This window comes from Trichoderma ghanense (assembly GCF_004382785.1).
Source record: "Trichoderma ghanense strain CCMA-1212 chromosome Unknown scaffold_0, whole genome shotgun sequence".
NCBI lineage: Eukaryota > Fungi > Ascomycota > Sordariomycetes > Hypocreales > Hypocreaceae > Trichoderma > Trichoderma ghanense.
In genome coordinates, this window is record NW_027395663.1 from 1,071,760 (window position 1) to 1,098,110 (window position 26,351).

General features: G+C 54.6%; 9 protein-coding genes across 9 annotated transcripts; 5 read left to right on the forward strand and 4 right to left on the reverse strand.

Moving 5' to 3' along the window:
* Positions 1-734: 734 nt before the first annotated feature.
* Positions 735-3,691, forward strand: CCMA1212_000377 (uncharacterized protein; the record flags this gene model as incomplete). Its single annotated transcript, XM_073697848.1, has 3 exons — positions 735-829; positions 901-963; positions 1,027-3,691. 3 exons carry the CDS (start codon positions 735-737, stop codon positions 3,689-3,691), a joined length of 2,823 nt encoding a protein of 940 aa, XP_073562990.1.
* Positions 3,692-4,916: 1,225 nt separating this feature from the next.
* On the reverse strand, positions 4,917-6,477 carry CCMA1212_000378 (Tyrosine-protein phosphatase 1; the record flags this gene model as incomplete). The annotated part of the gene is made up of 2 exons (XM_073697849.1): positions 4,917-5,956; positions 6,087-6,477. The coding sequence occupies 2 exons, from the start codon at positions 6,475-6,477 to the stop codon at positions 4,917-4,919; spliced, it is 1,431 nt and encodes a 476-aa protein (XP_073562993.1).
* Positions 6,478-8,255: 1,778 nt separating this feature from the next.
* Positions 8,256-10,091, reverse strand: CCMA1212_000379 (Protein FMP25; the record flags this gene model as incomplete). The annotated part of the gene is made up of 1 exon (XM_073697850.1): positions 8,256-10,091. One exon carries the CDS (start codon positions 10,089-10,091, stop codon positions 8,256-8,258), a length of 1,836 nt encoding a protein of 611 aa, XP_073562994.1.
* An 897-nt stretch (positions 10,092-10,988) lies between these two features.
* On the forward strand, positions 10,989-13,513 carry CCMA1212_000380 (Conserved oligomeric Golgi complex subunit 3; the record flags this gene model as incomplete). Its single annotated transcript, XM_073697851.1, has 5 exons — positions 10,989-11,114; positions 11,169-11,476; positions 11,533-11,872; positions 11,926-12,867; positions 12,932-13,513. 5 exons carry the CDS (start codon positions 10,989-10,991, stop codon positions 13,511-13,513), a joined length of 2,298 nt encoding a protein of 765 aa, XP_073563281.1.
* Positions 13,514-14,324: 811 nt separating this feature from the next.
* Positions 14,325-15,582, forward strand: CCMA1212_000381 (uncharacterized protein; the record flags this gene model as incomplete). The annotated part of the gene is made up of 5 exons (XM_073697852.1): positions 14,325-14,552; positions 14,699-14,776; positions 14,843-14,889; positions 14,970-15,162; positions 15,241-15,582. The coding sequence occupies 5 exons, from the start codon at positions 14,325-14,327 to the stop codon at positions 15,580-15,582; spliced, it is 888 nt and encodes a 295-aa protein (XP_073563280.1).
* Positions 15,583-15,726: 144 nt separating this feature from the next.
* CCMA1212_000382 (uncharacterized protein) lies at positions 15,727-17,706 on the reverse strand (the record flags this gene model as incomplete). Its single annotated transcript, XM_073697853.1, has 4 exons — positions 15,727-16,099; positions 16,191-17,277; positions 17,345-17,431; positions 17,499-17,706. 4 exons carry the CDS (start codon positions 17,704-17,706, stop codon positions 15,727-15,729), a joined length of 1,755 nt encoding a protein of 584 aa, XP_073563279.1.
* Positions 17,707-18,893: 1,187 nt separating this feature from the next.
* CCMA1212_000383 (E3 ubiquitin-protein ligase arih1l) lies at positions 18,894-20,102 on the forward strand (the record flags this gene model as incomplete). Its single annotated transcript, XM_073697854.1, has 2 exons — positions 18,894-19,874; positions 19,942-20,102. Exons 1-2 carry the CDS (start codon positions 18,899-18,901, stop codon positions 20,100-20,102), a joined length of 1,137 nt encoding a protein of 378 aa, XP_073563278.1. The 5' UTR covers positions 18,894-18,898.
* A 1,074-nt stretch (positions 20,103-21,176) lies between these two features.
* On the forward strand, positions 21,177-22,246 carry CCMA1212_000384 (Carrier protein YMC1; the record flags this gene model as incomplete). Its single annotated transcript, XM_073697855.1, has 2 exons — positions 21,177-21,276; positions 21,435-22,246. 2 exons carry the CDS (start codon positions 21,177-21,179, stop codon positions 22,244-22,246), a joined length of 912 nt encoding a protein of 303 aa, XP_073563277.1.
* Positions 22,247-22,607: 361 nt separating this feature from the next.
* CCMA1212_000385 (RAD50-interacting protein 1) lies at positions 22,608-25,106 on the reverse strand (the record flags this gene model as incomplete). Its single annotated transcript, XM_073697856.1, has 3 exons — positions 22,608-23,089; positions 23,150-23,450; positions 23,511-25,106. The coding sequence occupies 3 exons, from the start codon at positions 25,104-25,106 to the stop codon at positions 22,608-22,610; spliced, it is 2,379 nt and encodes a 792-aa protein (XP_073563276.1).
* Positions 25,107-26,351: the final 1,245 nt, after the last annotated feature.

The window sequence follows — 26,351 nt, forward strand, 5'->3', positions numbered from 1 at the left end:
GATTCCGCTGGCTCGCGAGATTCACCAGACGGACCACGTACATACATAATGCCCAAGGGCGATCCTTTCCCAATCCTTTTTTTTCTTCTTTTTTTCCTGCTTCTTCTTCCTCTCTCCCCTTTTGGTTCCCAGCTTTTCCTTACTGTCTGAACGATTTTTCCTTACTGGTGCTCTGGTTGATCTGGGCTTCCTGTCTTTCCTCTCTCTTTGACGAATTTCCTTGTTCTCCATTCTTTTCTTTTTATGCTTTATTGTTCTATCTGGCTTATTGTCTGCTAAGCATAATCACTTTCACTTGTTCGACTTTTGGTGCTCCGGTTACACACTCCTTGTCCTTTCTCTCGCCCATTCACTACTCCGAGAAATCTTCAATAACTCGAGGGCAGACGGCTTCCATCTTTTATCCCATCTGTCTTTCTATTTCCTTGATGTTCTGCTCTGCTCTATGATTTTCGTCTCCTGAACGGTCTTGGCCCAATCCAACTGGATACAACATCACAATCCCTCTCTGCGGTGTTGAACAAACGCATTATTCGCTGGCGGCAATCTTACACCAAAACAAGCATCAATCGTTCACAACTGATTTGTTCAAGCCGCTCACCGGTATAAACAAGAGGGCGTCGATTTGCTGATCCTTGCCATCTCTTGAAATTCTTTCTTCTTCCCCCCCAGCTCAATTTCCTTCTTTTTTCCTCTTTGGTCTTTCTTACATCGCTGTGCGATTACATAACATAATGCGTCATCATATCCTCTTTGGCAGTGCTCTGGGCATGCTCCTGGTTGCTGGGCCTGCGCAGGCTGGTCCCTTGCCTCGCCTTGGCCCCAGGGTGTAAGTACACTCCTTGACTGCTCATCTGTCTCATGGAGATATTGTACTGATACTCTTCTTTCGTTTTGTAGGCTCAAAGTTGAAAGAGCGGAAACTGCCGTATTCGACACCTCTGCCATCCCTAACGGACCTGGGTAAGTTTCCCTCAACGATAGACATATATAGTAAGGGAGCGAACGTTCTGAGACATGTCATAGATCTACCCAGCCTGCCGTGCCCAATGTACCGACGGGTACGACGCCTCACCCCGTCTTTCAGACCTTGACGGGCACGACTGCAGACATTCCCGACTCCCTCAGATCCAGCATCCCTACACAGGCCCAAAGCCAAGCGCCGGCCCCGACGGCCGCTGGGCCAAGTATCGTCCCTACTGAGGGCTCGTCGACCAGCATATCCGCTGGACCGGTCCTTTCCTCCAGCAGTGTCGTCGACACGCAGACCAGCACGGCCGTACCGCCTTCGTCCAAAACGGAGGCCAACCCTGTCCCTACGAGTGCTGCCCAGACTGCCTCCCCTGAGCCTGCTGCGCCAACTACAACGAGCATGTTCACCACGGTCGTGATTCCGGACTTGAATGCTCCCGCTACGAGTCTCACGGAGCCTGCCGAGTCAACTACAGGCGGGACGCCAGCCACGACTGTAGCCCCTGATCTTGGGTCTGGTCATCCAACCGACAAGCCCACCACGACTGACGACCCTGCCGTGACAACTTCCACCACGGTTGCCGCTTTCATTACGACTCACAGCACGGCTGTGGGGAGCTCTGCTTCTTCGGAGACTGTTGTTCAGACGACGGTGACAAGTGCTGCAACTACGGGAGCTGTCGGTACGGAAACTGAGGCGTCGAGCGCTGCTACGGTGAATACGCAGACTGAGTCTCGGACGGTGACTACGGGGTTGACGGGGACGACTGGTTCTTTGGCGACTGAGAGTTTGGCGGCTACTGGAACCTCGGCAGCTACTGGCACTTCCGCTGCTACAGAAACTTCAGCTTCAGGCACTTCAACAGCGACTGGGACTTCAGCAGCGATTGAATCTTCTGCAGCCCCTGACACCTCAGCAGTGACAAGTACATCAGCGGCTACTGAGACTTCAGCCGTCACAGGCACTCTGCCTGCTGCTGCTGCCTCAACCGCAGCCCCTGAGACGCAGACGACGGCCACTGGCTCCAGTACCGGCCTTCCCACTTCACTCACGCAGACGAGCATCACCAGCCAGACACAGTCCAGCGCAACGGTGGGAAGCACGACAGTGGCGTCGCAGTCTCAGCCATCGAGCACTCTTGCTGCCACCTTTAGCACAAGCTCTACCCCTGCAAACACGGTGGTCGTCTCTACCAGCCTGATTCAGCCTCAGCAGAGCACGAGTGCTTCCATTGCTCTTACGGGAGGAAGCAGCCAGACCTCGACTGCGTTGCCGACTGGAACGACTCTTGCAACATCGGAGTCCACGAGTTCAGTTGGGCTGTCGGCGAGCTCAGCCTCAACCGAAGGTGCAGCATCAACATCAATCCCGACTGCTGCCACCACCAACTCCGCCTCTTCCACCAGCGAAGCCGTATTCCTGACTTCGACAGTCCCAAACCAGCCCGCATCGTCTTCCACAGCCTCGTCAGCTTCGAGCTCATCCACGGCCCAGGCCAGCAGCACCTCAAGCCAGGCTCCGCCCGCGTCAACCACAGCCCCTGACACCACGCAGTCGGCCAGCCTGACGAAGCCCGTCTTCCTGCCGACCCCAACCGACTCCTCGTCCGACGCAACAACAACAACAACAACAACAACATCAACCACGCTCCGCACAACGACATCCACCGCCACCGTCACCGTCCAGCCCACCGGAACGCCCGATGCCGCCGTCCCCACCACATTCACCTTCTTCCCAACGGCCACCACCACCGTCCCGGCCCAGGTCTACGCAAGCAACCTCGCCACCGCGCAGAGCTACAACGACGTCTTCAAGACCATGGACCCCAAGTCCGCCTGCACCGGCGCCCAGGCGGCCTGCATCGACGGCCAGCTCGCGACGTGCGGCCCCGACGGAGCCTTTGTCCTGGAGCAGTGTGACCCGGGCACCAAGTGCTTTGCTCTGCCGATGAACAACACCGCCGGCGTCCTGCTCGGATGCCATGACCCTGCGCTTGCGGAGAGCATTCTGGGCGGCGCGGGGAAAGCGCCTCAGGGCAGCGAGCCGGCTGCGACGCCAACGTCTGTCCCGGCTGGTTCTCCGGCTGGTTCTCCGGCTGCGACGCTCACCACTTCGACGCCGGTGGCCGTGACGACTGATCCCGGCGTGACAGTCACCAGCTACATTACTGTCAGCGACTTGCCGCCTGTGACGCCTACTTCCACCGCGGCTCCTTCGCCTCAGCCGCCCTCTGCTCCCCCTGCGGTATCTCCCCCAGCTGCTTCTCCTCCCCCGGCCGCCTCTTCCTCTTCCCCCGCTGCGTCTGCCCCCCTTCCCGCAGCCCCAACACCAACAACCTTCCAAACCATCCGCACCACTACCGCCGCCCCCGCCCCCCAAATCACTCCCCCCGCAAACAACAACAACAACAACCCCTCCGCCCCCCTCCCGCTCCCCAACCCAACGAGCCTCATCCTCATTCCCGTCCCCGACGACCCGTCCGCCGCCGGTCCCTCGGAGCTCGCCATCCCCAGTTCTCAACCCACGCAGGCGCTCAACGGGCCGCCTGCTGCAGCCGCCGCCTCATCGGTCTTGCTCACCGTTACTGTCACCGAGCGGGAGAAGGAGACTGTGACGGTTACGCAGCGGGAGAAGGAGACTGTTACTGTTGCGCAGGAGACGGTGACTGTTACGCAGGTTCCTCCGACGGAGACTGTGACGGTGACTGTTGGGGTTTAAAAGGCCATTAGGAAGCGTGAAAAGAGGGGGGGGGGGAAGAGAGAAAGGGAGTCGATTAGGGATACATGTTTGTGTGCATCTTGTTACGCAAGCGTGTCTTTCTGGCCGCTCTGCTTACCTCTATCTGTTTCCTTTTTTTTTTTCTTGTGCTTTTGATTTTGCATGTTAGGAGGATATTTGCTTATCTGGTTCTGGGTTTTCTATGTTTTCAATCTACGTAATGTAGCCGGTCTATTATACTGCACGTCAGGGGGACAAGGAAGAAAAGCAGAGAAGGAGAAAAATAATGCTTGATTTGATACAAAGTACGCAAGATCCAGAATTGTTTATACATTGGTAGTACTATGCGAAATACATACATGTCTGCACCAGCCAGAGAACTAGTTTTGATAGGAACGCTTACAAGGGATATTGTACAAGCCAACGAAAAAGAACAAAACAAGATCTGCGACTTGTCATGTTTGATATCATAGTTGCGAGGCCAGCCTATCAGTTTCATCTGTTCATCTGCTCTCTTCAACTTGGAGCCCATGCATATTTAATATAGAAGATATGCCTTGCTTTAAAGGTTTCGACTCAAGTTCAGTTTGCTTTCTACCGAATATATACGTACAATCTCCGGTAAACGCTCCCGACGCTCCATGTTGTATTTCTTTGTTTCTTCGTCGCTGTGCTATGTATGAATCAAAAAGTGTAAGAGGGCACATGTAGTTCCATCATGGCCCTTCCGTGAATCAATGCAGCTCCCAGGGTTTCCGTTTGGCTTCACGCCCGTGAATGCCGTGTCTCCTTGCGATTGTCTCAATTCCTAACCAGGGACCACTCAAAAGAGCGAGAAACAGATGTGTAAAATGACCTCCAATAGAAAAGTTGGGGTAATGGAAGTGTATCCAGAGGATACAAAGCCACATCGCGGTGGCTTGTATAAAGAAACAAGGGCAAGAAGAGAAGAGAAGAGAATAGATGCAAGCATTAAAAGTCATTTCCAAGTGCGTCAGCAGAAACCAGACCCATAAAAGCAATGCTCGAGTTACCAACAAAGCCCGAGCCTAAAATAGAGAGGATAAGAAAAGGGGCAGGAGAAAATAAGAAGGTAAAGGCGGGAAAGAACAACAGGGCGAGGCAATAGAGAACAGCCCCATCACTCTTTGGACCTTGGCGCTGAGCTCTTACTTCTCAGAACCGCCGCTGTAAAGAGGGAGGCCGCTCTGCCACGGTCAAATCGCTAATTCGTTGCAGGCCGGAAGTTGCCGGTAAAGGGGCTCGCAACCTCGAGTCTCTTAGCTGCTGGTTCAATGCTCCTGGCTTCATCGTCCCCACCACCGTATTTTTCAAGCCAGAGCTTCCGCAGGACCTGGTATATAAATCGGAACTGAATCTCGCCTTGGACCATGCCTCGGCGTTGCTGCCGGAGTGTGTCAACCGTGTGAAACACGAGATCTGCACGCTCCGAAGGCATATCGTATCTCGCCAAGGCCCCCGACTCGAGCTCCCTCATCAGGTACTCCAGGCAGATAAACGTACCGGTGCGGCCTACACCAGCACTGCAGTGAATAACGCGCGGGGCTGATGGCGTGGTATGCTCCCGAGAGAGCTTCATTAGCTCTAAGAAGCTGTCTACGTCCTCTGCAGTTGGCGCACCAAAATCAGGCCAGCGCCTGTAGAGAAAGTGCCAGACAACCCTTGGTTCTTGCTCCCCGTGGACGTGAAGCAGCAGCTTGCGCTTCTCTATCGCGCCACCAGCGAGCTCCTCTACCGAGACAAATGTCAGATCCGCCCTCCAGTTGTCACCCCAGAGATTGTATTCGTTGACGCTCCAGGTGGTGTCCCGTCCGCCTGTGGGCAGCTCGTCGCCCATGGGGAAGTACTGATCACACTTTATCACGTCAAGCTCCACCAGGTTGGTGAGCTGCACGATGACGGCAGGAGAGGGACACTGTTCCGCGATCATGCGCCAGACGTGATCGAACGATGATACGGTAGGGCCCTGCATGGCAAGGTAGCGTAACGGCGGCTTGTGCGGGTCGGTTAGGGACGTGAGAGAAATGGCAGAGGCGTTGACATAGTCGAACTCGGCGTCTGGCACCCGGAGCTTGACCCGGTTATGCGCGTAGGGCCTGATGTTGATGTAGCGATCCATCTTCTCTTGCGTATCGGCGTGCTTGTACAGGGCCCATCGCGGGTCGCCCAGGTTGTCGTCTCGCATGCCCTGCGCGACCCTGACCCGCTCCGCCCAGGTGAGCTCCTGATATTTGGCGTCGATGTCTGCAAATTGGCGCGTGATGTTAGCGGGGCGACAGCACTTTGTAGCGCCAATGGATATGACGTGCATATGCATCAGGCGTGCATGTACAGGCAGCTTATCTTGGTGGCCGCCGAGGGAGATATGACGCACCTTGCTGCGACAGCGTCAGGAATGCCGGCAAAACAGGCGGCGGCTGGTTGACGCTCCTACGGCGATCTTGCACAGGCGGCGACTTGTGTTGCGCCGGCTGAGACGCTGGCCGCGCTGGCCGTGGCGGCGACTGGATGCCATCCTGGGCCACGACGACGGCGGACGGCGTGGTTGGCGTGAGGTCTGCGGGAGGACTGTCGCGGGCGCGCTTCGAGGGGCCTCGCAGGCGCAGGCTCCTGAAGGGCGCCATCTTATGGTGAGCGCGCTGCGGCTGGCCCAGCGCCGAGTCGTTGGGGCTCATGTTGTCCGAGGCCACGGAGCCGTTGCGGTCGATGGACGTCTCGAGCACCGGGGGTTTGGGTTTCCGGCGAAACTTGGGGATCTTGTCCATGGCGGCGAGGGGAGAGATCTTGGTCGCCTTGGCGGCTGCCTTTCGCACCGCCGTGGTCAGTACGTCGACTAGACGGTTGACTCGTCCGCTGGCCGTAGCCGTCGCCGTGGTTTCGATCGGTGGCCGGTCGTGGGGCGTGACGGGCAGGAGAAGAAAGGAAGGGAAAAAAAATTAACGGCCACCAGGATATGAAGGTACCTGGTATATCGAAGGGAAGAGAAGTAGAGAAGTAGAGAAGTAGAGAAGAAGATGGGTAACGTGTCGGTCAAGGAGTGCGTGAATGTGTAGAGAATAAGAAGGAGACGAAGAAGAAAAAGCGGTTGAGAAGGCGAGAAAAGATCGAGAATGGGAGGGACAAAGAAGTTGAGAAGAGGAGCAGGCGATGGCAAGACGAGGAAAGAGGCAGACGGCAGAAGCTTCCCTGGTCTGTACCTGAGAGCGCGAGCGAGGGACCCGGTACTGGGTACGGATTGGAATGGGCAGATGGCAGTGCGGCGGCAAGGTTGCGGGTACTTGGCCCAAGCGGGCGGGAGATGAGATGAATCAAGAGCTGACGTGCTTTAGCAGAAGAGCGAATGCACGTAATAGAACCTTGAGTATGCAGGCTGTGCACCTGGTGAGATTGCCTCAGGTACAGTACAGACAGACGACAAGAATACCTTACTCCGAATGCCGAGGATGAAGAATACCTAGAAAGGATGTGCGCATCCGCTGTATGGAAGGTATGTATGTTCCTTCTGCGCTCCATCTGTGGGATTCCCTCACCATCACCGGCGGCAATATTGATTGATTGCATGCAGCTGACAATCCTCAGTTCGGTCCAGCAAGTCCAGCAGTTCACGCTTGCACTTCTGCAGCTGCACCCGCAGGTATCCAGTACCTGCGCTCGCCTATCCGTCACCACTGACAGCACCCTGCAGCAGCACGTCTTCAGTGGGGTCTGCCGCCAGAACCGCCTCAGGATTCCAATCTCAGCACGCGACTCGAACGCTGGTGCTCCCGGCCTGTGTGCCCCGACAAGTACTGCATACATCCGCCCATGTCTTACCACATCAGGGTTCATAAGGTATCGCCCCCAGCGCCAGAAACATGCTTCCAATATGAATGTGCCAGTACCTGCATGTGAAGCGGCCTGCTCTCACGCACAGCATGCCGGCTATTTTTATACACAAGTCATCTGATTCGCCTCGCCTCGCCTGAGCGCGTCATCCGCCGTCTGGCGATGTGCTCGCGTCGGCTGGAGCTCGTGTCGCGACCGATCGTTTCTCTTCTCTGCATTTGCTGCATATGCGAGTCCCTGAGGCCCCCGATCGGGTTGTGTATGCAAGCATAGTAATCCTACATATAAGAGATACTCCATACTTTACCAGTAGAGATCGATCCTGATATCATACAAAAATGTCGACGCCGTTTTCTTTGGTCCTCCTCTGCGTTACCTTTTCTCCCCCCCTTTCCCCCCTTCTCCTTCTTCCTTTTCGTTGCCGTGTCCCTCACCGTCATTGTCCGTTTCACCACCACCACCAAGCAACGATGATCTGTAGCACACACACCATCCCAACGCAGCCCATGTGTGAGGCATGTGACACACACACACCAAACCTGCACATCGCTGTGCTTCGGTAACAGGTCGGATGCGTGCAGCCAACAACCTTGCAATCAGCTGAGCCCTGACCTATGATTCACCCATGGTTCGTTTCAGCAGCCCTTTCCCCATCATCGCTCCATAACGGCCTCTCGTCTGACCCCCCCCCCCCCCCCCCCTTTTTCCCGTGCTTTCGTCAAGTGGCAGAGTAAACCCCTGTGACGAATCGACCACACTCAACTTTCTGTTCCAGCGTCGCTTTGCGGCCCTTACCACCTTCTCCTAGCCGAGCAGTCTGTCGAGGCGTCAGGCATAATCTATGCACTTCACCCTGTCGTCCCCTTGCAGCATCTCCTTCGCCTCCGTCCAGTGGCCCGATGTAGCTTGGGGTGTTCAAATTATTCCGCTTGCCCGTCCCCAGCTGGTAATGCTCGTTGCCTCCCCAGAAAACGACGTCAGAGCCCCAGTTCGTCTCGTTCTCAGAAGACCGGCCCGACACGGACGTTTCTGTGACGTTGTCCATGACGGCCGCGCTGTGGGTTGTGCCAATGCTCAGATCCTTGATCTTGATGGGCATCAGCTGGTTGCTCTTCTCGTCAAACTCGGAGAGTCCCGACAGCGCCTTGATCTTTGTCGGCCCAAGGGAGACGTGAGTCCATTTTCCAGTGCCTAGTGAGCCGGCGGTGCCCTGTCCTGCGGCCCAGAGATCGCATGTGCTCCGCGGTTGCCTCCTGGAAGGCGCCAAGGCGCCGGCCTCGGTGCCGGTGGCGCTGGGCATATCGGCCTCGCAGACAAAGAAAGTATTCAACCCGCCGGCGGCAATTGATGAAACTTTCGGGATGAGCCCGCTCTTCGCATACAGCTTGTGGACCGGCAGAATGGTAGGCGTAGAGACGGAAGAATCGCCCAGTTGGGCCTCAAACCCAAGTTGACCAAATGTGTTGTCGCCAAAGGTAAAGATCCGCCCAAGCTTGTCCAGAACCACCGAGTGGTAGTCTCCTGTCGCAATCTTCTTCACGTCGAAACCCTTGAGCGCCGAGATCTCGTGCGGCTGATCATAGCGCCCCTCGGGGCGTGTCTCCCAACTGAGACCCGGGATACCCATCTGCCCCTTAGACGGGAAGGACGAGGCGCTCGAGGCAGAAGAGAAGACTCGCCCACCTGATGTGAGCATCAAGCAATGTTCAAGGCCGCTGCTAATGTCAGTAACGCGCTCGCCCCATTTAAGGCCCGCCGGTGTCAGGTTCTGAAAGCTGATGGCCTCGCTGCCAGACGGAGAGAACCAGAGAGACCACGAGCTCTTGCTCTGCTCCAGCTTCTTGCCGCCTTCCTGGTCATCACGCGAGGCAGGAATGGCATAGACTGAGCCGCCGCGGGACAAGGCAATGATTCGATCCTCTGATACCTCAATCTTGGATAAATCCTTGCCCTTCAAGGTCGTCACGGGTGCCGGGTCCGCCTTGGAGAACCCCAAGCCCCATTGCACGAGGTCGCCCTTCTCCGTGATGGCTGCACCAAAATTCTGCGTCAGCTTCAGATCGCGAAGAAGCTGATTGTCGAAGAACGATATCCTGCGCGGATGCTTGATGTACTTCTCGCTTGAGCTGGGGTCAATGACTTTTCCTGTGTTGGAACCCCATGCGAATACTCCGGGAAGCTCCCAGCTCTTCTTCACTTGGAGATGCTGGGAGCTAATCAGATCGCGGTTGTCTTCCTTCGAGGCAGGATGCTCGCGGGCCTTTTCAAACTCCATCTCGGCCTTTTGGTGTCCCGATGCTGTCCTTGTCTCGGTCTCTTTGGAGGCTGGGAAGAGCTGATCCCGGAGCTTGGGGTAGTAGTATGCTCCGGCTGCCGCCCCAGCGAAGACGGCTGCAAAACCAACGGCTTTGCCTCCTCGCCGCTTGGGACGTGCCTCTGCCTCTGCCTCGCCGCTGCTGTAGCGAACCCATTGGCGCCGAGACGCAGCGAGATGCGGTCGGGCTGGGAGGCGAAGTCGGGACGCCCCTCGAAGGGCAGATTGAGAGGCTCTCATGGCTGTGAGTCCTCGTGAACCACTGCAGCTGCTGTATCGCTTGCCTTGATGTCAAAGGGCCTACCAGAGACAGTTCTGACAGCCCCGCTGTGGATGTGGATTGACCCGCGGATGATTTGCAGCAAACAACCTGGAACTTCAGCCTCAAGCTGTGAGGTTGCAGATTGGATGCCATGAGATCATGCACACAAAAAGTAGCTGACGGACCTCACCTCAACTAGGAGTTTAGCGCAGATATCCCTGTACTGAAGCCTTTTGGGCGCCTCGATGATGTCAACCGCCTTTAGCTGCACGCTGATTGGCTGAAATCGGCTTCCATACCTAGGCATTGGATTGCCAGTTGAACCCTCGTGCAAACGATGACATGAGAGTGCGGTTGATATTTAAATTGATGGGACATAGATGTGTAGTAACGATGCGTGATCTGTTCGAAATGTAGTAGAGAGTTGATGCAGTTGTCATTTAATGATTTATTTGATCTTCTTATTCTCATCGGAACGAGGCGAGGTGACTCGGTGGCTTAAAGGGAGAAGCATCACCACAGCGAGAATTGCTTAGGCTCTTTGGCATTCAAATCGGATTCGTAATTGTCCACGACATGACAGCTCATCTGCTCTTGTGCGCACGCATTGCTTCTACCGCTTCCATCCTACAGTCTTCGATGTTTGTGTGAGACGGAGCATCGCCGAGCACTCAATGAGCATCAATCCTTAGTCACTACAATCGCTGAGTCAGCCATAATGGCAGTACTTGGCCTTGCTATCGGTCTAACACCAGTCGAGCAAGTACCGTGGGGTGCTAGCTCAATCCCCCAAATGAGGCCAAGCAGCACCAACAGCATACCTAAGGTAGCTTCCTACTGTTACATCTCCTGCTTCAAGCTCCCTCTGAGCCGCCATGTACGAAGACGGCTGGTACAGCTTCGTGCCGGAGCTCAGCAGCAGCAGCAATGGCAGAAGCGAATCATCTGGCGGCAAGCCTCGAGGCCACCAGCGCAAGGAATCCCTCCTCCAGCAGCCCAACGTTGGCGTCCCGTCTCCTGTCAACGGCATGTCACAGACAGCTGACTCTGTATAGGACCCAACCACCATTGCCGAGACGCTTGAGGATGTCCTGGAAGAGCTCGAGCATACCAATGACCCTCCCGAGCCCACGTTGCCCCGTCGAGCCGCCTCATACTCCGACTTCTACGATGTTGTCAAGGCGGAGCTTCTCAAAGAGTCGCAGCGCAGGCCGCGGCGAAAAGTCGACAAGAGAAGTAGGCACTGGGAGGCCTTGACGCTTTTCAGAGAGAGTTCTGAAGCTCCCCAATACCTCCAAAAGGAGGCCCGGTCCACGGAATCGCTAGACGACCGACTGCTCGAGGAGAGCCAGCGAGAGTACCTGTATGATTCCGGAGCCACCCCTATATACAGCCTGTGCGAAGCTAATGGACGACCAGGCTTTACCGCGACCAATTGAAGGTGACGGAGCGCCATCTCGAAGGCCTGATTGACAATGCCAACGACGCGCTCAAACTGCTCACGACCTTGTCGCAATCATTCCAATCTGTCGAGGCCCAGACGTCGACTTTCCAGGCGCAATGCGAAGAGCTCTTGACGGAGCAGCGGCGGCTAGAGAAGCTGGCAGACGAGGTTGGAACAGACCTGTACTACTACGGCTATCTGGAGAAAGCTACGAGACGGCTGAACGCCCCCGGCGCCAGTCAATTGGTGGAGGACGACGACTTTGGTGAAATGGTGGAGAATATTGATTCTTGCATCAAGTTCATGACCACTCATGTAAGCGCACCCAACCCTTGATACTCAACGCTCTCATCATTAACGGGCCATAGGAGAAATATCGCGAGCGAGACTCATATCTAGCAAGATACAACGCCCTGCTCACGAAAGCACTGCATCTTCTGGACCATGGCTTCACCAGTTGCCTGGAAAAGGTGTCCAGTGACATTGGCCGTCAGATCGCCGCCACAAAGTCAGAGTCTGCTCGCCACGCACTTGCCTATGGCAGATTCGAAGAGATGATGGCGCAATCCTACTCTCTACTACCAAACGTCCGGAAGGTAGTCCGATCGGCTTACCATGTATACGGCCAGCCAGTAGAAGCCACGACGACAACGGCGACATACGTCAATGTCGTCAACACCATCTTCCGCACATACTTCTCTACCCGTGATCGAGACTTGAAGTTGATGACGCAGCATGATATAGACGAGTACCAGAAAGAGGTCAAAAGCCTCTCGGTAGAGACAGCTTCTAGAAACTTTGTGAAGCAGTTATTCGAACGTATATATAGCGAGCATGGCCTGTTTACCAAGATTTTCAGCATAGAGCTCGCTTGGAGCCCTTCTGCCGAGTCAGCTTTCCATGCCGTCAAGCAAATCAACACGGCAATGGCTCATCCCGGGAATCTTGTGCCGTTGGCCACCAACTTGCAAGCTGTGCTCCAGAACGCTCAGCTCCAGGAGACTTGCAACGTGGTGGGGTGGCTAGCGAATGAGTACGCCGTGGCAGATGTCGATGAGGAAGAGTCACCGTCGTTCAGGAAGTACAGAGAATACGCCGCCAGACTGCTTGCAGACCATCTTTGGCCTTTCACGGACAATCTATTCGAGGCGGAGATTGCGAGATCCATCACCAAAGCCCCGACACAAGATGGCCACCTGAAGATTGGCCCAGTCGTGGGCGGAGTGGCATCCTCCAATGCATATCCCCTAGTCAAGCGCGCCATTGAGCTCCTGGCCATGTTTGACCAGGCAATGCCCAAGGAAAGATCTGTAAGTGCCTTGTCTGATCAACATGCCAATGTATGTTTTCTCAAGCTTACATCACCTCTCGCAGGCCAAGAACAGCCCCGTTGTGTTCAAGATTGTCCGAGAGACGATCCAGATTCTTCAGCGCGCTGAGGCAAGAATCAAATCGCTCAAGACGGACACTGATCCGGATCTGTTCATGGTCAAGAATTTGCTCATCATTAAGAATGAACTGGTGTCGCTTGAGATTGGCGACATACGAAGCCAGCCCGCGATGCAGCACTTTGGGCAGATCTGGGACACGCTGAGTCCTCAGAACTGGGTAGGATTCTTCACGAGCATCATCAGCGGCAATTTGTGGTCTCGAGGGGCACCGTCCGTCACGGCCAAGACGCTTACGGTCGAGGACATGAGCGAGCAGCTGGATGAGCTTCTGCGCCAGTCCATCTACGCCTTTACGAAGCGATGGGCTTCCCTGATCAATGACTCCGAGAGCCGAAAACCCGGCGTGAAGCCCATTGCAAAGGTAGAGGCCGAGCTCGAGAGTATACTGGACACGGCATTCAGCAACCAGCCTGAAGTCATTTCGAAGCTGAAGGAAGCCATACAGCTCAATGCGCAGGCGCAAAAGGAGGCAAAGGGCCCTGGGGACGGGGCTCGGAGATATTAGCAGATCAGCATAACGAGACCTCGGCGTCGCGAAGAAACGCCAAATAATCTGATGATGATGATGATACGCCCCTGACGAATGTCCGGTGGAAACCTACAGCGCCGAAGTAAAGTTGATTTGGACTTGCCAGGCGAGGCGTCTTAGTTGACTGCCGCCAGTCGTATCACAATAAACGAGGGTTAACTTGTGACGTTCTTCGAGGTTCTTGAGACGTTTTCCTATTTGAAACAGGCGTCCCAAGGGATTCAAGACGCTTCCAGTTGAGGTTCTTGGGCCTCTCAGATCAATCCGGTCAGTCAGTGGCCACGAAGAGCCACGTTTCTACTCCGCTTTCCAATTCCTTGAGCAGAAACAGGGCGAAATAATCACCTGCCAAGAAACGATCCTTCACGGGCTATCCAGCGTCCGTCTTACTCCGTCTTGAGCCCGTGCAAGTCGCGCTATTCAGCCGCAGTTAGCGGTTGACGCCGCCCCCATGCTCAACAAACAGAATCTACGGTGTTTATACAAAAGGAAGGCGGGGTAAGAGCCTGGGTGGTGATTTTTGCTCCATTGTGGTGAATTCTAAGCCTAGAAAGGCTCCTGAAAGTGAACAGATCTGTTCATGATCAATTGAGTTCAACGGACACTAAGAGTTCCGATGCAACGTGACTGAACCGAGAATCCACAACCAAGGATCGGAATACATATAGAAGCATCTTGGCAACCCATTTCTGTCCCTTTGGTTCAACTTCTCAGGGAACATTAACAAGATCGCCTGTTCCCCCTACTATATTAACCGTCCTCAAGTAACTAGACCCAACCGTCAAACATGACGGAACCCAAAACCATCACATACCGCGGAAACTGCCACTGCGGCAACTTCGTCTTCGAAACAACCCTCCCCGAGCTCAAATCGGCCTTTAGCTGCAACTGCAGCATCTGCACGAAAAAGGGCTACCTCTGGATCTTCCCCGGCAAGGGCAACGCAAAGATTGTCAAGGGCAGCGTAGAGGAGCTGGCGGCGTACGAGTTTGGGCCGAAGAAGTTGAAGCATTTGGTATGACAAAAAAAAATCCGGGGAGGTGTTTGTTCCTTGAACTGCAGAGAGAGGGGGTTTGGTTTGGTGAAACATGTAGGGGTTTGTACCTTTTGCTTCCTTTGCTGATTGATTTCTCCTCTCTTGGGGATGTGTTGGGTATGTAGTTTTGTCCAAAGTGTGCTACGCCTGTGGCGGGTTCTTCGAAGGACGACGAGGAGGCTGATTTGCAACTTGCTCTGAATGTAAGTTCTTTTTGCACTTCTCTCACGATGTTCAGCTCGGGAGGTGGCTAATGAGGGTTTGATTAGGCCCATTCGTTCCAAAACTTGGTCCCCTCTGCCCTGGAAAAAGTCCCGTAAGAGATTCAACGTTTGACATATACTTGCACCATCCCATGGCAAGCTTGTTTTCAATTGCTGACTCCAGATTAAGCAGATATGATGGCGCTTCCCGGGGAGAGCCCTTCCAGCCTCCTGTCCACAAAGGAGCCCTCCCTACGCCCGAGGCCGACGAGATTGTTTACACGGGCAGTTGCCATTGCGGCGCGGTCACCATCGCCACGGCGAGCAAGCCGCTCGATGAGACTTATGAGGGGGCCATAGAATGTAACTGCAGCAGCTGCGAGCGTGTAAGTTCTACTCTTCTCCATCCACCGTCATTTTTTTTTTCTTTTTTCAAACACACAGCAGGTTAGATACTAATCTAGGGCAATGGTGTATATCAGTACGCCGCCATCTGGGTCTACCGCCCAAACAAAGCCGTCGTCCTCTCCGGCGACGAGGCCAGCATCGGCCGATACCAGTTCAACAGGCGCATGCTCTCCAAGGTCTTCTGCAAGATCTGCGGCGTCATCATGGCGAACCAGTTCAACGAGCTTACGGCCGAGGAGCTTGAGGCGCTGCCGGAGATGCCAAGGAGGGTGTACGATGCGCAGCACGACTATACGGGGGTGAATGCGCGGGTGCTGCAGGGGGTGGATGTGGGGAGGTTTACGACGAAGAAGGTGGATGGGCTGAATAAGATTCCGGGGGAGTATGTGAATCCTTGATTTAGGGGCTCTAAATTTGGTTGGGTTGAGCGTTTGTTTTGTTGGAATGTTTAGAGGGAGTTTTGTCACTGGTTGGGAGACGGGGAGTGATTGGTGTGACAAGAGCAGCATTGCCGTGAGTTATGTCTGTGGTATCTATCAATGTTACTCCCAGAGACTCCAGTTGGGATTCACCAAAACCTGCTGCTTGAGCGGATCGTAAATCTCGTCATCAGGGCTGTAATGCTTTACATCTTCATACGCATGAAAAGCTTGAGGCCCTTCCGACTCGAGAATGTACCCGCTCTCACAACTGGTGAAGCTCACTTTCAGCTGTTCTCTATAGAACTCATCGTACACAGCGGAGAGCGCGTCACTGAGGCTCTGCACGTTCGCAGACGGATGAAGGCTTTTCCAGGGCTGGATGCAAGTTTGCTGCTTGCAGGACTTGAGGACCATCATCAGGGCATCGAGTCGGTCGACGACCTTTCCAAGGGGCCAATTGTCACCGTTGATGATAACAGTGGTGTCAACAAGACTCTTTCCTGGAGAAAGGAGATTGTGCAATTGTCCTGGGTCGGTCTACGTTCACTCGAGTCAGCTCATCTCTTTCTCTTCAATTTTCGAACTGTATGCGCCTTGCCTTCATGTCATAAAGCTCCCGTTCGTTGCTGCACCAAACAGAATAGTAAAACCCATACTCTTCTGCCTCAATGCGAAGTCCCTTGTAAGTGTTGTTGGGGTAGACGGGCGGACCGTTTTTCCGCCCAAAGATGCTCTCTGCAAGCCCATATCCCCAGAATTCGACGGCAACGTGTTCCGAACGAGCTGCAGTGGCAGTTCCATAGATGTCAATAGGCGAGCCGTCAAATTTCTTGTCGTCGATTTCGACGCCGGCTATTTGCAAGATGGTCGGGGCGAGATCCGTGTGCGAAGACGGGACGCGGGTGATTCTTTGAGTAGGGACTCCGGGGCCGCGGACAATAAGGGGGACGTTGATATCCGTCTCGAAACCGCATGTTTTGCCGGGGTGCAGTCGATGCTGGCCAATGTGATAGCCATTATCAGAGGTATAAAAGATGAAGGTATTCTCGAGCGCCCTGGCCTGGTCGAGGCGAGCAACAACGGCCTCGATGATCTCGTCTACAGCCTGGAGTGACCGGAGGCGTAACCTCTGATACTCGTCATTGTAGTCAACGACCTCGTCGTCAAGTTTCGGCAGCTTGGATACCCAGTCGACGCCACTCGGAGAATCTGGATTGAAGTTTGGCGTCCGGGGAATCTTGTATTCTGGGAACAGGCCTTGATGCCTCTGTGCAACTTGCGGGGGATCAAAAGCGCCCACCGAACCTTCTCCCACGAGAGCATGAGGAGCAATTGGTGCAAGGGTGATGAAGAAGGGGGAAGTTTCATCCTGGAGCGCATGTTGAAGGAACTCTTGGGCGCTTTCAGCCACGATATCAGTCGAGTACTTGCCGACAGGGTTGGTTGGCGGCGCCCCGTTCCTCGTCGTGCTGACGTTGTAGTACTGATACGTGAACGGGTCGAGGAAGAAGTTTGACTGGGTGTATCCGCTGACTGGAGGAGAGTCGTAGTTGTGGATGGTATGGGAGTTGAAGAGCTTGCCGACGTAGTAAGTGTTGTAGCCGGATTGCTGCAGCCAGAGGGCGAGATGATGGTCATTGTATCCATTCTGGACAAACTTGGGGTACCCTCCTGTACTAGATCAGATACTGGAAGCTCATCACGCATATGGCTTGAATGAAGTCGAGTGAAAACTCACCCCATGGGGGGTTCACATTGGTAACGTTGGTATTGTGAGCGAGCTGCCCAGTCCATAGGGTGACACGCGAGGGACAGCATATGGCAGCTAAAGGAAACAGGACAGATGTCAGCGTTTGACCAGGCATGCTAATGATGAACTGGCGAGATAATACTGGAGCAATAATGTCTCTCAAACGTGGTCCCTTGATGGATGAGATGCTTTTGCAGGGACGGCATATAGTCCAAGGATCCCATGTGATTATCTTGGTCGTCTGTCAGGATGAAGATGATGTTTGGACGGCTGGGGGCTGCATCTGCCCGGGCGATTGTAAAAAGGAGCCATGAGGATGCAAATATTGTGCGTGTGAGACTTGGGACCATTTTTGTTCATTGAATCGATCAACCCGTTGCCGAAATGGTCCAAAATCAAGGAAGGCGTACCGAGTCGAGCTACGTTTTGGTATCAGTCATGAACCGCACGTCTGGAGAAAGCAGGCCGGGTGTGTTTTTTATATGCTGATCGTTTTGAACGGTAGCTCCACAGACTCCAGTGCAAACATACCATTTCTTCAACTATATTTGACGATCACCAACTGCTGCTACGCAGAGAACAGCTGAAGCTTGCGCCATGGCAAGGTTGCATGCCGTGCTCGCCTTTTCGGGGATTGGACTGTCGAGCGCCTACCCGGGAACCTTGGAAACCCTCGTTCATCTGTATTGTGAGATTCTGTTACCAGCGTCTCTTTCATCAGTGCGACTCTGGGTTGAACTTACCTTAGTATACCTGCTTTATCCAGGCATTGCTTGCATAGCTCTTTAGCAAACGAGTGGCTGGGGGGGCAAGATTTCGGATTTAGTTGCAAATTTGTGACGCAAGATGCAGCATCATATCAGAAAATAACTGGAGATCCATCTCATAACTAACAAAACAGGCGTCAGCTTGTCCCGCCCGTGGTTCGTTATGCGCTACGGAGCGCTCACGGGTTGATTGAAGACGGGATTCCGACACGGGAGAAGTTTCGGGGCTCTCTTGCACCGGCCCCATTGCGAACGATGGGGTGGGCTCCGTATATATGCGCACTCTTTGAACTTGGCCCAAGTTGGCCGCAACTAGATAGTTGGAGATGCCATAAATGGGGTCCTGTCCTGCTTGCTTCCCTTGATCTTGTGCAGTTGTGCATAAAAGTCGACTTACCTCCCCGCACACTATTGCCTGGGATCAAGAACTGCGGTATGATGTACTGGCGGAGTATCTCCTCCCGGACATCGACCTGTCCCGTGGGCCTCCCGCATGCGGAGTCGGGAGGGGAAGAGTGAAGCAGAGATTGTGCCCGGTGTAAGACATTCTAGGTACACCATGTCAGTAACACAGGTTACTCAGTACATGCATCTACCTAAGCGTCTGCCAAACCTGTAAGGCTGTAACAGTAACGGCGCGTTTGACCCTCTTTCTTCCATTTCTCATATCCGGCGTTGCAGCAAACTCGGTTTCTTTTCGCAGTCATCGGTTTTTTTGGTTGACATTGACGTCGATTTATCGAACACAGCAGAATCCTTATTCCCTTCAGACATCATGGAATATGCAATTGACCAGGAAAGCCTTGATCTGATCATTGAGCTTCAATTGCAAGATGCCCAAAACCTCATCAAGGGCAAGTATCGCGAGGGCGAGGCCCCCGACTTCGAGCTGGCGCTTGAGTGCTTCAACGAGGAGCTCGAGTCGCTCCACACCCTGCTTCATGACCGAGCCTTGACTCGCAGCGTGGCTCGGGCAGTGGTCAGTGATGCCGACATCATCAGGGAGCTCGTCAACCAAGAGGAGCAGGCAGCACGCGACAGGGAGCTTGCGCTCAACGGTTTCAATGCGGATGGCTTCCATGAAGACGAGTTTCCCCAAGGTCGGGAGTTGATGGACATGGATCCCCTGGAGAGTATCATGTCAGATGAAATGACGGATAAACTCATCATATTGTTCAATGGCGGCGGCGAGCCCTCGTCTATTGCTGAGTCGTCCAAGAGGGGCAGCCAGGCACGACCATCGTTGCAAAACGGCCAGCGGCGTCGCTGTATCGTATGCAGCGAAGATTTCCCTTTCGTGGATACGCTGCGATGTCCTTGCTCTCACGACTATTGCCGAGGATGCCTGTCGGACTACGTTAGCAAGGCAATCAACGACGAGTCCATCTTCCCCCCTCGATGCTGCGGCCAGCCTATACCCATTGACGGCGTCAATCAGATTTTCATACCGGCACACTTGATCGGCAAGTATCGGGCCAAGGAGCTCGAGTTCAGCTCGCAAAACAGAACGTACTGCCACGTCCCGACCTGCTCGGCATTTATTCCCTCCCAGTTCATCAAAGACGAAGTGGCCACGTGCATCAAATGTCGGCGCAAGACGTGTGTGATCTGCAAAGACGCATCGCATGCGGGAGACTGTCCCAAGGATACAGCAACGGCCAACGTTCTTCGTGTCGCAGCAGAAAATGGCTGGAGACGGTGCTACAGTTGCCGCCGAGTCGTGTCGCTGTCACACGGCTGTAACCACATATGTGAGATCTCTCTTCACCCTAATCTTCCACTGACATTAGTCTGGACTTGTTGCTGAGATTCCAATAGACTGTCACTGCAGAGCTGAATTCTGTTACACATGCGGGAAACGTTGGAAAACGTGTGGGTGTGAGTTGTGGAGTGAGGATATGCTGGTTGCTCGAAATGCTGCCGTGCATCGAGCCGCGGCCGCGCCTCCTCAGCCTGCATATCAGGGATGGGGTCTTTGACAGAGCTCGTGCAAGTTAACGTATGAGATATCGGCCATGTTCTTGGATTGGACACCGCGGATCTTGTCTGAGATGTGCCTGAGACTGTGAGACCTGGATATTGTCGTTCGTTTGATCAAGCTCCGTTCGGACAACAGGCAACGCCGTGATACGGCGTCTGATGAAACTGTAAGTGGAAGCAGCCATTCGAGATAACCATGCGCTTTTGTCGTCACTTTGGAATATGGCATGGTTTGATTGGCCCTACAAAGGATTCGTGAATTTATATTGAGAGTCCACGACCCCCCTCGTTGTCGGTCGACGAAGCCTTCTCGGAGCAGATGAGGTGATGGAGGCTTTGAGCTGCTTGAGCATGTTGGTAGATTCAGAGACTCTTCTCTCTATATATATCTTATGCTGGAAAAAAAAAAAAAAAAGAAGTGAAGAGATCGAAATGCAAAAGGCAATTGATGTTGAAAGTTGGTATTTCCTCTTTCTTCTCCGCGCCCTTGTATCGCTCGAGAGAAGGAACGACTCCCCATCGCCAATGAAAATCTAGGCACCTATAGTGATACGAAGACGATTTTCTCAGTATTTCCAAAACCTCGTATACCTAAAAACCTACCAAAGTTCGGCTATTGAAAAGCGACTGCACATCTACATCTTCAATATCTCAGAGAAGAAGCACCTCATTATCATCTTCTTCTTTGTCGACCTGGGATTGAGAGAACCCCAAATTCCCCATACGGGGAGAGTATCCACCCAATTCGCGGGGCATGCATCAAACGAAGGACCTATGGATACTATCCTTATATGCGGGCGGTCAGACCCTACCTTATCTCTCGTCTTATCAAATCACGACATCTTGGATATCGCACGGGTCATCGGGGTCCGACTCGACTTTCTGACCGTCGTTCTCAGTCCGCTGTTTCTTTCTTGTCTTTGTTCTTCTCTAGTTTCCCCCCATAGCATTGGAAACATTGTCTTGATTTTCCTCTGTTCTCCTCCGTATGCCCTGAAACCCCCCTCTCTACCTTTCTCTCGTCCAGTCTCAATTCCGTTATCGGTCCCGGCCGTGGGGCCCCAGCATCAAAGATGGCTTCCGCAGAGATTGAGCAGCCCCAAGGCGGTGCGCTGCAGACGGCAAAGGATCTCTTCTCTGGCGCTGTTGGAGGAATTGCCCAGGTCCTGATCGGTATGTTCCCACACTCTTCTATACTCAGCATCTTTATCTTCCTCCCGTAGTTGAAGAGGCGGAATCGGCGACGGTCCGGCGCGCTTTGTCGCGGCTCATCACAACCTCAACCCCCCCCCTAAATGTCTTATACACTGAGACTGACCAGCACCCTCCAGGCCAGCCCTTCGACATTGTCAAAGTCCGCCTGCAGACGTCGAACCAGTACTCGGGCGCCGTCGAAGCCGCCGCCTCCATATACAAGAATGAGGGCGCCCTGGCCTTCTACAAGGGCACGCTGACGCCCCTCATCGGCATCGGCGCCTGCGTCTCGGTGCAGTTCGGCGCCTTCCACGCCGCGCGGCGGTGGCTCGAGGCGCGCAACGTCGGCCACGGCAAGGCCTCGGACCTGGGCTACGCCCAGTACTTCGCGGCCGGCGCCTTCGCCGGCGTCGCCAACGCGCCGCTGTCGGGCCCCATCGAGCACATCCGCATCCGCCTGCAGAGCCAGCCGCACGGCGCGGGCCGGCTGTACGACGGGCCCGCCGACTGCATCCGCAAGGTCAGCGCCCAGGGCGGCGGCGCCCTGCGCGGGCTCTACCGCGGCGAGGTCGTGACCGTCTGGCGCGAGGCCTTTGCCTACGGCGCCTGGTTCACCGCCTTCGAGTACCTCATGAACGCCGACGCCGCCCGCAACGGCATCGACCGCAAGCAGATCCCCAGCTACAAGATCGCCCTCTACGGCGGCCTCGCCGGCGAGGCCCTCTGGCTCGCCAGCTACCCCTTCGACGTCGTCAAGAGCAAGATGCAGACCGACGGCTTCGGCGCCCAGCAAAAGTACCCGACCATGCGCGCCTGCTTCGCCGCCACCTGGCGCGCCGACGGCGTCAGGGGCTTCTGGAAGGGCATCGGGCCTACGCTGTTGAGGGCCATGCCTGTGAGCGCGGGCACTTTTGCCGTGGTGGAGATGACCATGAGGGCCATCAACTAAGGGGTTTTGAAGGAGACATGTCGGGATGAAGGCTAGTGAGGGACGGCCTTTCTTTCTTTGGTTGTTTTGAAGGAGGGGGGGGGGGGCGTTTGGGTTCAACAAGGATCAAAAGTCAATGGGTTTCTGACGAGCGTTTTTTGCTAAAAAGTCTAGGCGAAGCAAATCTGATAGAGACAGGATTCATGGACAATAGCCGGCTTGTTAAGGTATTAGATGGTGTAGACGGTCGGGCGGATTCATCATGTGCGTTGTGAAAATTTGGGCATTCAACATGGAATTGATTGATTAGATCTTGCAATACTCTATGCCAAAGTTCATGTATATGATCGTGACGATGGACAGCTGCTTTCATGCCGTCAATTTACCACCCGACATTCTCATTATTCTCCACCCGCTTCTGCAGAATCTGCCTTGCATTCAGGGGCGTCAGAGCCACAAGCCCCAGCTCCTCGAGGACCCTCCGCGCCTCGTCATTGTCCCTAAACGCCCGATCGCTCGCCTGCTTGAGCGTCATGCCGTCGCCCTCTGCCGAAGCAGGCAAGTTCAGCAGAACCAGCCCCTCGCGAAGGGCTTCCAGCGCGGCCGAGCCATTGGGGATGAAGCGGTCCACGAGCGAAAAGATGGACGCGCAATCGTGCGCAAACTGCGCCGCGCCGAGCGTGGTAAAGGTTTGGCGGGTGAGGACGCTGGACCAGAGCAAGTCCTGCAGCTTGTCGAGCGCATCCCTCCAGACGCGGCGGTAAGACACAGCTGACAGGGCTTTGCCCAAGAATTCCAAATTTCTCTTGAGCACGCTCAGCGGCTCGTCCAGCTCTGGTGTGATGGAAAGGGCCGAAGAGTCATCTTGCGAGAATCATGTTAGCAGAGGCTTTTACGGGGTTTTAGGAGGCGGAAAACCTTTACCTGGTGTTGCGCTTTCGCCGACTGTAGTCCACTGGACATTGTGGGTGTAGGCGCGCAGCGCTTTGGAGTGAGACTCGACCAGTGCGCCCACGAGAAGGCCCTCGCCCGCCTTGCGACGGTTGGTGTATGCCGCAATGGTCTCGTCGAAGATGGCACCATTTTCGTCACCCTCATCGACTGCGGCGACGGTACGTTCCTTCAGATCATCGCCAGCCCCGACTACGCTGGCGATGGTCGAGGTTTGAGGCCTTATCTGCCTGGATTCACGCCTGTGCAGTTGATCCCACAGAATGACAAAGAACTATGGTCTTTCATCAGCATTCCTGAACCGTATGCCCTCAGTAGTTTTTGCTTCGCTCACCTCTTCATCCCCCCATTCAGTCAACGTGTTGGCAATGTGATCAGCACTACCAATCACTTTGCACAGCGTCTCCAGAGCCCCAGTCCCTTCCAGAGCGGCCAGCTGCTCTTTCGTTACGCCATGAATGGTCCGACCCAATGTAGACGTAAGAGCCTGGTAAGCCTCTAGCGAGCTTCGAAGACGGTCATGGTATCCGTCAAGGATATCCAACTGGATGTCCGTCAGAAACTTGAGCTTCTGCTTGACCTTGCGGAGACGCTCATATTTGGACGTCACCACGCGCAACAGGTCTGTGATTTGCACAGCCGCAAACGTGGGCTTCATCCTGCCCGGGAGTGAATAGTCATAGTCGATTTTGCGGGCGTCTCGGGATTCCATAATGACTTCAAACCTCTCCAGTGCAAAGCTTCTCTCGGCCTGGAACCACACGTCAAAGTACTTGTCCAGAACGCTTTCCGACAGCCCTGCCCAGCCCTTTTCAGGGTCGCCGCCGTCATAGTTGAACCTCGATCGGATGGTTTCGTCCAGGGTCATGAGCTGCGAGATGAAGCTGCTCAAGAATCCGGGATTCGCGCTCGTTTCTAACAATACTACATCGATCTTCTCCCGAACAACAGGCAGCATCGCCGTGATGAGGGCACATGCAGGATCCGCATAGACGGTCTTGTCAGCTACCGGTGTCTCGCGAAACTTGGATGCCAAAAGATGTCCGAGATTATCGCGAAAGAAGTCCTCCCACTTTTCCAAGGTCGTCAGAAGCCAGGGAAAGCAATGCGTCCCTACCGACTGGGGGCTGCTGGTCGGCTTGTCGCTGAGGAAATGGAAGCGAAACTCGGCAACGAACATCTTCGCCATGACCTCGAATGGCAAGAGGGCCACGACATCTGTGCTGTGAATAATCTCTGGCATTTGCAGGTCGAGGAGCTTCTCAATGCACGCCACCCAGTCGTCGTCCATCTCGGACTGAGGGTCGACCCTGGGCCAGTGTTTCTTGTTGAGCACGGCTTCCAGCTCCGCAGACATGATTTGCTTCATTTCGGACCAGAGGTTCTTCGTCATCCGGTCGACATGATCCACCAAGTGAAGCTCGTCGTTGCCGGGCAGAGACCTCAGTCTAATCACCAGCTCTCTCAGCTGCGCATACGGCTCGAGCGCCTCCTTGGGGCTGCTTGGGAGATGAGACCGCGCCTCCTTGCGCAGCCTCTCGGCATCTTGAAGCAGCATGAAGTACTTGTGGGCTAATTCGATGTTTTGTAGCTGCTTCATTGGCTTCTGCAGTCGCGCAATCGCCTCGCTCGGCGCATCTGATGCAGCGGCTATCTGGATACGCTTGTCGATGCTCTCCTGCATGTCGTTGAACTCTGAGATTCGGGTCTGGAGCTCGGCCTGGCGCTCCTCGGCAATGCGCCGCGCCTCGTCCAGCTGCTTGACGGCATCGTCGAGCTGCGACTGGAGCTGGTTGCGCTGCAATTCGACGTTATTGAGCAGCTCGTCCAGGTTGTCTAGATCGGCGGTCGACTGGAGCTTGTCCTCGAGGTAGTCCTCGACGCGGGTATCAAGGGAGACGCCATGGGCGACCGCGGACATGGAGGTCATTGTTGTACGTGGCCATTCCAAGCTGCATCGAAGCTGCAGGAACGTATGACGATGCGCGATGCAGATGGTTGGAGACGGCTGGCCATGGTGGATGCTTATTGGCGGGCGACACTTTATCGATATGCGACTACCGAGGAGGTTCCGAGATGTCACGACATGCTTGGTTCATGGACTTTATGTTGACGTTCAATATCTTTCACTCCCCATCTTCTGTCTGTGCATCTGCGCTGCAGATTGGAAGCCATCATCATGGCTTCAGTATGAGGTTGTTATGCGACAACATAATGGCTGTGGCACTGGCGGAATAAGCGTTCCGCACGGGAGACAGCAAGCTTAGAGACGACAGATGCAAAATGCAGGGGTAAACCGCCGAGCTGACCAGATACAACACGGACATGCAGTGCTTACGCGGAACTGCTGGGGCATGCGACGTGAGGGTCGCCACAGATAGGAATGATCCTGTTTACACGAAGCTGCACATGAGCATTCTCTTGGGTGAATCTGACGAACATGGACTTTGCCGACGCACTTCTCAGTATAACCCCATGCAGGAAGCAAAGTCCATTCCCATGTTGGTGCGGTACAGAATCGGTTGCTATATATAGCCTTCTCTCCTCAACCCTCAACAGGGCCCAAATGGTTCAACTTGTTTTCAAGAGGATGTTTACCGCTTACAAAGAAGCCTTGAGGCGGTCAGTACATGAGGGCTGCGCCTCTCTCATCGTCCGTGTCCGTGTAGGAACCAGGTACGCACCTCGCCGGGACGCGACAACAGCCTGGAAGCTGCCAATTAATGCCTGACACGACCCTAGGGCATTAGCTTCGACCAGCTCGCCTTGGCTGCGAGAGCCAATGGATCGTCACGGCAACCCGCCCACGATACGAGGAGCGAGTTGGTGAAGCCATTGGCGGTTAACGGTCTGTTCTGTGTGAAAGGGCCAATCGTCAAGGTACAGGCTCCGGAATCCGGTGATGCCTGCAAGCAACCCGCAGAGCGTAAGAACAGGCGATGCAGGTACTTGCAGACTTATGCGAGTATGATCTGGACATTCGCACTCCAGCTTCTGCCTGAATGTCTCGAATCGACGATCGATCGCGCGCAATGCAGATGCAATCGCCAAACGAAAAAAAATGACCTTGAGGGCCGCTTGTCGCCATCCATGCCTCATGGAACTCTCGCAAAAGCCTCAGCTCCAGCGCTCCGGCTCTCTTTAGCGCACTGATCCCCCCTGCAAGGCACCCGCT